Source organism: Euprymna scolopes, chromosome 36, assembly GCF_053919585.1.
Source record: "Euprymna scolopes isolate OS-2025 chromosome 36, ASM5391958v1, whole genome shotgun sequence".
NCBI lineage: Eukaryota > Metazoa > Mollusca > Cephalopoda > Sepiida > Sepiolidae > Euprymna > Euprymna scolopes.
Genome location: NC_136517.1, coordinates 51,571,791 through 51,584,580, shown reverse-complemented (window position 1 = coordinate 51,584,580; position 12,790 = coordinate 51,571,791). Strand labels below are relative to the sequence as shown.

The 12,790-nt window shown below is 35.5% G+C and overlaps 1 protein-coding gene across 3 annotated transcripts in view; it reads right to left on the bottom strand.

Annotated features, from left to right (window-relative positions):
- Positions 1–9,778: 9,778 nt before the first annotated feature.
- Positions 9,779–12,790, bottom strand: part of LOC145260474 (uncharacterized) — a 146,319-nt gene continuing 143,307 nt past the window's right edge. For all 3 annotated transcript variants that reach the window (XM_080118569.1, XM_080118567.1, XM_080118568.1), the window contains one exon: positions 9,779–10,094. In XM_080118569.1, the coding sequence (XP_079974695.1) occupies positions 9,809–10,094 (286 nt within the window). In that variant the 3' untranslated portion in view covers positions 9,779–9,808. The remainder of the gene's footprint in view (positions 10,095–12,790) is intronic.

Genomic DNA, 12,790 nt, shown 5'->3' with positions numbered 1-12,790 from the left:
TATGGTTTATTTGATCTGCTTCTTGTGGGAGGGTCAGCTTTTCTCTAAGCCATATATTTTAATCTCTGATAAGCCAATATTGTTAATTACCAAAAGATATACTTCGCTTAGAACGCTCTCTGAAGGACCAACTGCAGTTTACTTTGTCAGTTGGGTTTGTTGTCTTTTATAAGTTTTCCCGCTTTATGTCGAAAATTTACTTCTGTTTTTTTTTTTTTTTTTTTTTTTTTTTGTAATTCATCGGTCGAGAAATTTTAATGAGATTAGATCTGCTCAAGATGTGCATTAATTTTATCATTCTCTATTTTTCATATTATTTTGTATTCTTCGGACTACTATTATTTTCACCACATTCGGTCAATGTAACCTATATTCTTCAGGTCAAGGAGTTCAGTTATAAGTTACACTCTTCTGGAGATTTAAGGTTCAAACCTCAATGTAGACCACACTCAAAATACGATATCGTATTATTAAAGACTTCTAGCCAGAACGAGGACATACCACCCCGTTGCTTAAATAAAGAGTTCCTTTCAAAGTTCTGTGCAGATTCCTGAGTTCGACAAAATAATTCCTGAGTTCAACAAGATACACCTAAAGAAAGTAAGAGATTACACCGACCAAAACGTTGCAAAAATAACATTCAAGATGAGTACAGTAGTCCGAAGAAACCAAATAAAAATGCAAATAACGCGAATAATCAATTCTCGTATTATTTTGATTCATCGGACTACTGTTCTCATCTTGAGTGTCATTTTTACAATGTTTCAGTCGATGTAACCTTCGACCTTCTTCAGATGTATCTTGTCAAACTCGGGAATGTTTTTGTCGAACTCGGAAATTTGGGTGGAACTTCGAACAGAAACGCAATTGTATTTTTCTCTCGCGGAAACTGAGAATTGAACCTTCAACCTTCAGGAGAACATCACTTTCAATCCAATTGATTTTTCCAAACACTCTAACCACTGCATCCTGGGTCCTTGCGGAAAAATACAATTACGAATTACTTAGGACCACTACCCAGAAGGAACGAGAGCATGATACCCTCGTGAAGTAAATAAAGGGTTACGGTTGAAATGACCCACAAATTCCCGAGTTCGACAGAAATATTCCTGATTACGACAAAATATATCTGAAGAAGATCGAAGGTTACATCGACTGAAACGTTATGAAAATGATACTCAAGATGAGAACAGTAGTTCGATGAATCTGAATGATACAAATAACCAATCTTCATCTAAAAAAATTTCAGAAAAGCAATATTCTTTATTTTGTTTTAGTTCGTACTTGCCTGGGTGCCCGACGTTGCCCGGTTGTTGGGGGTGTATGTTGAGCAAAAAAAAAAAAAAAAAGGTGATAGTAGGCAGGCGGGCTTGAACCCGTACCGCAAAAGAGGAAAAGAACGTGAAAAAAAATAAAAATGTGACGTCTTTACTGTTGCGTCCATCGCCAAACCGGAAGTGGCAAAGGTTTAAATTAAGTCAATCGAATAGAGGAGATGACTTTCGAAAATATTGGCGAAAAAAGCGACCCCTCCTTGTAGAAAAATGCCCAGTTGAAGATGAAGGAATTAATGTTTTCAGTCAATTTTTCGATATTTATCGTCCGAAAGGTCGAGTTACAAAACGATACTGATCTCGTGAAAATCTGTCGCCTCTATCGAAAGTTTTAGGCAGACATATATACATACATGCATCCATTTAAACAGACAGGTGAGATTTATATTATAGACTAGCGGGGGTACCTGGCGTTGCCCGCGCGTTTGGAGATGTGTTTGATTTTGGGTAAATCAAAACTCCGGGGGGGGGGGGTAAAATAAAAATAAAAGGTTTTGGTAGGTAAGTATGAGGATCGAACCCGAACCCTTGAGGCAAAGTTGGAAATTAAAGTGTGAAAGAAAAAAATAAGTGCAGCGTTAACCATTGGGCCACCGTGAAATACTAACGGAAGCGCGTTTGAATTTATTTAACTATTTAGAATTGGCAGGTGCACGTTTTAATGACTTAATGAGGTCAACTTTGACTGCAGGGTAGTATTTCATTTATTGCGGGAACGCTTTTTTTATTTTATTTTCCCAAGATGTGGGGGAGGGGGCAGCTCCCCATAACAAGGGGATTGTCCAAATTGAATAGCAATTGTCTGATATAAGGAAAATATTTCCACATTAATCAAAGCTGATTGCTTTTGGACATTTCCGGTGATCGCGACCGGAAAAATACCGCCAGAATTAGTGTCGCTTTTATTATACGAAAAAGCCTAATTCACATGCAGCGAGCGATAGATGTTGAATATTTATCTTTTCGAAGTCGAGCAAGACAGACGACCACCGTTGTTAACTCCGAGATATTATGATTTATATGTGATATAAAAAGTTTTAAGAAGTTGTGAGCCGACCGACCGCTTCTTCTCGAAAAAAAAAGCCTTTTACAGACATACACAAAAAGTGAACGTACATACATACATTTTCGCTTATATATATATAGATGGCCTCCAACCTGTTCCAAACAAATGATGCTTTAACAAGATCGCAATCTGCCTGTGCTATCCTTGTCATTCATGACCCCTGAGAGCTTTACCGTTCCTCATTCTCAACACGGTGTGTATGATCTGGTACGATAATCATGTTATCAAAAGAATTTCGCGCCCATCAGATTTATTTACCAAAATTAATTCCTCGTTTGTTGCTTATTTTGTTTTACCATCTAACATTAATCAACGTCAGTCTACACTTCCTGTCAGCAGTTTCCCCCCCCCCGTCTTTTTTCCTTTTTTTATTCTTTTCCTTTAGTATCAAATATGCTTGTTACGTTTACCCCACCGTCTCCTTTTTTGTTTGTCTGTTCTAAAATGATTTCTTTCTTTTTTGTTGCTTAACAAAGATATCTGTTTCCACTTTTATATTTTTACTAGCGGGGTGGGGCGCCAGGCGTTGCCCGGTCGTAAAATACACTTAAATATGATATTTTAATTTATAGAGATTTCGTATATATTATAATAGAGTCAATAATAAAAAAAAGGAACTTGGGTAACATCTTATCGTGTTATTGAAAGAAAAAAAAACTGCCACGTGGTGGGCGAGCGTGAGAAAGTTGAGAGTAACAAAAGATAGGAGGGAGAAAACGTTATTAAAAGTAACAAATGGCGCATGCTGGGCGTGAACTTTCAAAAGTTAAGTTCGTTGGCGAACATACTATGGATTGGGTCAAGAGGTCACCGATGTTGTCACTCGCAAATTTAGCTTTTTTTTTTAAATAATGCAGGATTATTGCCTCCAGAAAGGGTGATTTTACTCGACCAGTGATAAGGGGCGCTCATGTTTCTCTGGGACCATATGATAGTAGAACACATTGCTTATTCTGTGGAATTGTTACAACGAAAAAAGATTCGAAACGAAAAAGTGAGGAAAGGATTTTCTATATGAAGACAGATGCATTTGTTCAAACTATATTGGTCCATTATAAAACTAGAGAGGATAAGTGGGCCACTTCTGTTTGAAACCGAATTGGATATTTTGGTGGTGATCTTCACACAGCAGACTGTATTTACCACCAATCATGTAGCATCAATTTCCGTACAATGCGAAATATTCCAAGATGCACAGAGACTACAGTGGAAACTCAGTGTAATCACAAAAGGAAAATTAACGGAACTCCTCTTCAGCAACACCGCAATTCGCACTAACAAATCTCAACTCCGATGTTTTCTCTCAGCTATCAAGCAATTAATTGCCTCTCTCCAAAACTCGTCCCTCTTAAAGCAGCTATTCCCCTCATATGCAAATAAATGCCATATGTAAAATAAATCTATCTACGAACACAAGTTTCTTTTTACCTCTTTCTTTCCGGCGACATCCGCACACGACATGGCAAACATGTGTGTTGCTGCTTTTATGAGCAGTTTCTTTTATAATCTCCCCTAATATCACTGGCACACAAATGGGAAGGTGTTGGGGGTTGCTTTCGAGGGGCATTTCTGCGTAAGATCGGAGGGAGATCTCCCTCATTTTCTATTTTCCTCATCATCATTGCTATTGTTATCATCTGCCAATGCTATCATCGCCTCTTCTGGTACTCTAGGCGACGTTTCTGCCCTTTACTCTAAGAAAAAACAAATGGCTCATGGTCATCGTCAAATGATATGCTATTTTCATCATCGTCAAATGGTATGCTATTTTCATAATCGTCAAATGGAATGTTATTTTCGTCAGTGTCAAATGGTATGTTATATTCATCGTCGTCAAATGGTATATTATTTTTATAATCGTCAAATGGTATGCTATTTTCATAATCATCAAATGGTATGTTATATTCATAATCGTCAAATGATATGGCATTTTCATCATCTTCAAATGGTATGTTATATTCATCATCTTCAAATGGTATATTATTTTTATAATCGTCAAATGGTATGTTATTTTCATCATCGTCAAATTGTATATTATTTTCATAATCGTCAAATGGTATGTCATTTTCATCATCGTCAAATGGTATGTTATTTTCATCATCGTCAAATGGTATGTTATTTTCATCATCGTCAAATGGTATGCTATTTTAATCATCGTCAAATGCTATGCTATTTTCATAATCGTCAAATGGTATGTCATTTTAATAATCATCAAATGAAATGTTATTTTCGTCATTGTCAAATGGTATGTTATTTTTATGATCGTCAAATGGTATATTATTTTCATAATCGTCAAATGGTGTGTAATTTTCATCATCGTCAAATGATATGTTATTTTCATCATCGTCAAATGGTATGTTATTTTCATCATCGTCAAATGGTATGTTATTTTCATCATCGTCAAATGGTATGTTATTTTCATCATCGTCAAATGGTATGTTATTTTCATAATCGTCAAATGGTATGTCATTTTCATCATCGTCAAATGGTATATTATTTTCATCATCGTCAAATGGTATGTTATTTTCATCATCGTCAAATGGTATGTTATTTTCATCATCGTCAAATGGTATATTATTTTCATAATCGTCAAATGGTATGTCATTTTCATCATCGTCAAATGGTATGTTATTTTCATCATCGTCAAATGATATGTTATTTTCATCATCGTCAAATGGTATGTTATATTCATAATAATCAAATGGTATGTCATTTACATCATCGTCAAATGGTATGTTATATTCATCATCGTCAAATGGTATATTATTTTCATCATCGTCAAATGGTATGTTATTTTAATCATCGTCAAATGGTATGTCATTTTCATCATCGTCAAATGGTATGTTATTTTCATAATCGTCAAATGGTATGTCATTTTCATCATCGTCAAATTGTATGCTAGTTTAATAATCGTCAAATGCTGTTATTTTCATAATCGTCAAATGGTATGTTATTGTTACCATCGTCAAATGGTATGTTATTTTCATCATCGTCAAATGGTATGTTATTTTCATCATCGTCAAATGGTATGTTATTTTCATAATCGTCAAATGATATGTTATTTTCATAATCGTCAAATGGTATGTTATTTTCATCATCGTCAAATGATATGTTATTTTCATAATCGTCAAATGGTATGTTATTTTTATCATCGTCAAATGGTATGTTATTTTCATCATCGTCAAATGGTATGTTATTTTCATCATCGTCAAATGATATGTTATTTTCATAATCGTCAAATGGTATGTTATTTTTATCATCGTCAAATGGTATGTTATTTTCATAATCCTCGGCAGCTGATGTGGAAGATGTGTAACGAATGTTGATATCTTTCACATGACGTGCGACGCCCGACATGCTAAGCGAATGCGCTGTTAGCGTCTTCTATTACATTAAAGATGGTTGTCTTTAAGTGAGCCATATTCAATAAAAAAAAGTATCATCTACGGGATGCAGTTTAAATTTTGAGAAAACGCTAATTATTGGCCAAGATATGTTTTATTTCTTTCAATTCTAAAAAGCGTCAAATTTCTCACGGACACCCTATAACTTATGACTTCTCTACTGTTTAAGAACGGGACAAATGCTTCGCTCTTTATTTATTATCATACGGACTATTTTTAAAGGGAAAAAATGATAACATACTAAATATAACATCAACGCGGAGAGATATTAAATCTAAGGCGGCCTTATAACTGTCGTAAGATGGGTAGAATTTTGTCGACTTCCGCATGAATGGAAAGATTAAGTGATGTTTCACGTGAAAATGTCGACAACAAAACGAACAAGTTTACCGCCTACCAACAATGCCTTGTTGCCGGGTCCAGTTTCTACGTTGCGGACTGCGGCGCCAAGGTCAATGACTGATGGAATTCGTAATAGGATAATTACCCTTCCTACAATGAAACGAATGGTCTATCAACTTCAGCACTTCATTTTGTAGTAAGATTTGCTCGAAAGATAAATGAGTCTTTCCTTTGAGAAGTAAGCTGGCGATATGCGCTGCCGGCAGAAACAAACAAAGCATTTAACGTGGACCAGCTGATCTGCAAATACGCTTCTGAAACACGCGCGTGCGCTCGTGACAAAAGTAAACAGACTCTAACAGTGTCTATTATATAAAATGCAGTAGGTACCGCCAAACGAATTTGCAAAATGAGCACAGAATTGATGACGTCAGTAATTCTATTGACTCTACGAATCGTTCAATAACTATGGAACAGCAAAAGCGACATAATTAAGCATGACTTGACAGAATATTCATCTAACTCAAAGAGAAAATTAACAAGATTTGCCTAAAATCCAGTAATAATAATATCTCATAAAATTTTTAGTATGTATTTAATTAACAATCACAAAATATAATGGACCAATATTCTTTTTTAAATTGTCTATTTTATAAAGAACAATCGTCTGTATGCGTGCGTGCGGGTGTCTAGCTAAAAGTAAAGAGCTACACAATACACATTCACAAAGCTGATATGTTCTTTTTTGAACTTCTGCAATTTACCTTTCTCTGGGTTTTCATTTTATTTTCGAAGAGTTCGATTCGGAACAAGGGGAGACAATCACAAAAATTATGGAACTTTTGCGAAAGTTTTCGAAATATCCAAACAAATACAATAATACAGTTGCACAGTAAACACAAGAGAAAACATTAATTATCGGAAAATTTAATGAATTAAATTATCTGATTCTTTTAACGAACAATTTCTTTGTTTTGTTTGGTTGTTGTTGTTTTTTTTTGGGGGGGGATAAACAGTTTTTATAACAAATTAAATTTTCAATAAACATCAAACAGTTTCCGGATAAATAAAGATTTATGAACAATTTCAAACTAGTGGGAAAATGTGTGATTTCTCTTTTTATGTTTTTGTTTTTGAAAACCAAGTTTTCGTAATTAATTAAAATTTCGAAATAAATAAAACAAAAAAGCAATGAATGGCTTATTTACAAAGAATTGTCTTCATTTTCAGAAAAAGGTGTTGTGATTGTCTCTACTTGTCTCGAATGGAACTCTTCAAAAATGAAAACAAAGAAAGCTAAGAAAGCATCGCCTAAAACAGAATATGGTCAGATTTTATTTTAACATTTATTTTTGGGGAGTCACCAGAAACAAAATTAGTCATGAGAGAGGGACATTTAGATCGATATTTTTTCATTGATCTTTGATCTGAAACTCGAACAAAAACACACATTTGTGGCCTTTGAGTTTTTTTTTTTTTAATATTTTACTGAAAGATAACCGTTTATCAAAGCTCTGGAGCAACTCGAGGATAAGAATTAGAAAGATTGGTGGTTGATAGTGTTTCAAACGGTTAATGGAATAGGCAGAAGTCTTAATTTTCAAGAAGGCTGCTCAACATGTATTTTGGAGAGAAATAACTCGCACATAAAAGAGTGAGACTAAAATGTTAGTTTAACTTCTAATTGATTATCTGGAGATAAATAGGCGGACATAATGAACAGGCATCTCAGGGCTATATTTCTCTCCTAGCGACGGGCCAAGATCAAAGTGTAGTATCTGTTCTGATGCTACGCTTAAATTTCTTGTTCTCTGTCAGTGGAGAAATCTTTCACGGCTGACACAATGTTTTATTTTTGTTCCTTTTCTCCACATTAAAAAAAACGACCCTGGTGTCTAACTCTGTCCTCGTGGGGAGGCAAAGTAAACAGGAACAACGTATTACTTTCAATTATTACAGCATTATTGGCAATCTGTCAGCTTAACGTTCCATAGATGACTGAATTTCAAACCTTATTGTCTATGTCGACTTATATCTCTTTTCATCGATGTTTAGCTTGAAACCCGAACTAAAACACGCTTTTGCGGCCTTAGGGTAGGAATTTTTTCGCTTATCAAGGCCCTGGGGTGACTCCTCGAGGATAAGGGTTATAAAATGCCGATTAGGAGAATTGTAAATAGTAGGTGGATGAGCAGAGGATTATTTAATGTCTTGATTTTTTCCAAGAAGACAGCTTCACAAGTATTTGTTTACATTAGACTTGAAAAAGACCATCTGTACTAGAAAATAATTTTCGTCCAAAGTGCAAACTTTAATACATAAATATAATTTTGAAAAATAAAATTTCCAACAAACTTGGTGTTGTCATAAGTAGGAGCGTACCTAAGATAAATGTGGAATTGGGCTGAATTTTCACGAAGGGCTCATCCCCTATTTTATCGCCTCTGCATAAAACTAAATTATATTAAACATAACTCACATTACGACTAATTACGCCTAGCAAGTGTGCTTTAAAATTCATAACGAATGGTTAATGAGTTTAGGAGTGAATCCAGCATATACAGATATATAAACACGTTAACTTAACTAACTTTATATAAAACATTTTTTTTTTCTCACAGGAGAGGCGTTTCGAGTCTATCTCTGCTCTATCGTTATTTTCATGGTAAGTGCTCAACTGAGCTTCAATCTCTGGTCCCCCTACAAAACATTCACAACAAGCACTCGTCTAGCTAAAACCACTCTAAAAATTGTTGATAGTGGTTGTAGCTAGACGAGTAATTCGCCCTCTATCTGTGCCTAACACTAAATGCAAATTCCATGAACAAACTTTCCTTCTAAGACCTGCCCGTCTGTGGAACTCTGTACCGCGAGTTTGCTTTCCAACTGACTGCAACGTGGTTGTTTTCAATTCCAATGTAAGCATGTTCTTGTTGAGCCGTCCTCTTAAATAATCAAAATTTACATAATTTCCACCATTACTGATCATTATGCTGTTGTCTCACGGAACACTTTGCACTCGTTAACTCTTATCCTCGAGTGGCATTTGGACCTTAATAAGTGGCGACTCTCTTGTAAAAAAAAAAAGATAACATACAAGGTTGAGAAGTCAGTAGTACAAATACTCAACTTCTGAAAAGTTTAACGGTCAGGCTCTGTTCCGGTCCGAGAAATCTTTCTTCCACAAATATCAGTTTATAATAGCTGTCCCTATCCAGCGTTGCTCGGTAGTATATTTATTTGCAATTTGTTTTTCTTTTTACTTTTTTCTTTTTTTTTTTTTTAACTATGTCGTTTTGGTTCTGGTCCAGAATTCCACCTAATTAAAAAAAGAAAAAAAAAAAAAAGTACAGAAAAATCTTTAAGATATATATATATACCCGTCATGGAACAAAAATGTCATATTTCAAGAACGCCCTGATAAGTGATGACTCAAGTCCAACGTAAACAAGTTCTTGTTGTGCCGTCTCCTAAAATAACACATTCTACTCAATTTTCACCACTACTGCTCATTAATATATTGTCTCACTGACAATCTTACACTCATTAACCCTTACTCTCGAGTGGCTTTTAAGCTTTGATAAGTGGCAACTCTCTTGTAAAAAAAAAACGAGATGCAAATACATAAAACATTATTTTCATAATACTTTAATTGTTTTCTATTATCGATCCATTTGCTCTGGACTTTCTGGTTTGTTCCTGTTCATAGAAATATTGCATGGGTCACCCCGGCTGTTCTGGTAGTTGCTTACAAGTTCCATATAAATATCAGTCGTGTATGGAGGCTTCTGAGATCGATATAAATTGTGATGCCAATTTTCAGGCGCCGTATGCGATCGGCAGAAATAATTATTCAGATTGCCATAATCGGTTTGCTTCTCTTCCTCGCTAACAGGCGGCGCTGGATATTTGCGTTTGTAAATCGGGGCATGTGGCGTGTAGATTGTTCTGGAATTTAAAAGAAAGAAAAATAAGGTGAAAACATTCAACGAAATTTGGTAAAAATAGTAAAGTATTTACACTTTGTATAAATTTGTAAAAAAAAAAAATGCCCACGAAATATTCTCTATAACCTTGAAGATGGTCTTATGTAAGCTGAAAGTAGGGTAATAGTAAATCAACTCATAATAAGTGTTCATTATTCTTTATTTCGTCCAAAGGTTCACTTGTCGTTTATTGGTATTCACTTATTTACTATACAATATAATTATTTAGCAGATTTATTCTCAGCTAAGGGATAAAAAGTTGAATGAAGTATGTATACATAGAATGATATTTGCTACTCAAATAATAACAGAAACTCACTACCAAACGAACAACAGAAGATATTGTTGTTTGGAAGAAATCCATCCATCCATAACCTTAAGCCACTGAAGACATCTAGAACTTTGTAGATGCTTTTGTAGCGAGAACTTCTTTTTTTTTACAGTGAGGGTGCTGGCCCCAAGCCTAACCTTCCCAAAAGGTACATACAGTGCCTAGCCTTTCCAAATGGTCACCCATCTGGTACTGGCCAGGTTCAATGTAGCTTACCTAATAAACTTGTAGATAATCGTGTTCATCAGTTGTTTTCCCTTGTGGGGTATTTCGTTTCAGCCTCCAAGTAATGTCGGATTATGCATAGCTTTGGGGTTTCCTGTGCATTGACCCCTCACTCATATGATACCCCATTATTTGAATTTCATTTCAATCAAATGAACTGTTCAACATAATCAAAACTAAACGTTTAACAGCTTAGTGTTTTCCGTGTCATTTAACGGCTGAGCGTATCACATCTTCATACTCTTATTGAAAAAAATAACTCCTCACGTGTATAACTCTACAGTTATATCACGCCCTCTAAGAGTTCTGTGTTTGCCTTTAAGCTCTTTCTAGATCTTTAATAAATCTCTCCTTCTCATCGGGATTTAAGCTATCATTTTAAATGTCTCTATTTATCTATTACGTTTCCATCGCCATCTGTCGTGTGTTTTACTTAACCGATTGATTAGTCGATTTCCCATTCAACATACAATGCAATACAAATCCGATACATAGTAGTACCGCATTCTTCCAACCCATGATCGTACTTTTCTATCTAATTCTTTATGTAGTGCATTCTATGATCAAGTATGCATCACTTTTCCTAACTGCTTGCCAGTAGAAAGTTGATTCTGGGCAGTTTCATCTAACCAACTGATACAAATGTTTACATATCATCAACACTGTAGTTTGTGTCATTGTCTTGGTTTTCGCATGTCTTATTAGTAGTGAATTCTGCTTATGAGTTATTAAATGTCTAGCACGTATAACAGATTGAGGCCCTACGGTCACGAGCGAGTAGGATAACTATTCGGGTCAAGATCAAAGTGTAGTATCTGTTCCGGCAGATACTGCAAGCAAAGACCATATGTGGGGGCAACCCCACATATAAGACCTTGGTCAATGTAGGGGCAACCCTTCATACCAATTGTCACTATCCAGCTCCCCTACTCCCCGGGGAGTTGGTCCCCATTTCCCCTTCAGTCCTCACTTTAAAAATCGGCCTTGTGCCTAATTTGCTCAGTGGGGAGCAAATAAATACCTAAAAGTGTAGTATCTATTTTTCAGATGCTGCACTTCAATTTCTTGTTCTCTGTCAGTGGAGGAGAAATCCTTCATGACTGAGACAATTTTTTTTTTTATTTTTGTTCCTTTTCTCCACATTAAAAAAAAAAAACGACCCTGATGTCTAACTCTGTCCCGTGGGGAGACATTGTAAATAGGAACTAGGTAAATATGCAATTTATACAGCTGGCTATGAGTTCAACTTGAGGAATTTAAAATAAACAGTTTTGAAACAAATGAATACAAATTAAATATTTGATAGACAGAGAATGCCTAACGTAATAACAATTGAGAACAGTAACAAACATTGACCTCATTTTGACATCAGGGAGCGAAGCAATTGTCTAGATAATTAGAGGTCAATTTTAATGAACAAAAGAAACAGCTTATTATATAATTAAGGACGAGTCGAGGAAATTTAGTCAGACTCAGGAAGCGGAATGCGATAAACGCTTCATCATGTAATCCACAAGTATCAGAAAATTTGTTCTTATGTGTGAGATGACATGGCATTGCGTCCCGATCACCATAGTGTCATGAAACTGAAATAAAACTATATCAAAGGTTATGCCTGTTTGTTGTTTGATTGATTCACGTGTCATCGGATGTCAGAAATATCTTTATTCCAGCGTCCCCAAGTCGAGTGCTGCCGCAGAGGAAGCAGGGTAAAACAAAGGGTATGCCTGTTTATATATCTTTTTGGCATGAAGGGACGTTTTGTGGATTGGATTTGGCAGTCTTAAAGAACTGTCTCATGTCCTGTTTATTGAGCTATTCACTGTAATGTTTAAACACACTCACACACATGCACGTTGATACGGCCATGATGTAAAATGACTTGGTTTACTCCCCCGATGACGATGATGCGTGATATAAAACACGTACATGTAAAAACACGCATTGATGCAGTATTTTACATGTGTACATTTATGTATATACTAGTGTTGGGACGATTAATCGGAATCGGGAATCGGAAGATTTGGGGGTATCAGAATCGATATCGGAATCGGAAAAATTGATGCCCATTTTCCGATGCCAAAACAATTCTTTTAATTTTC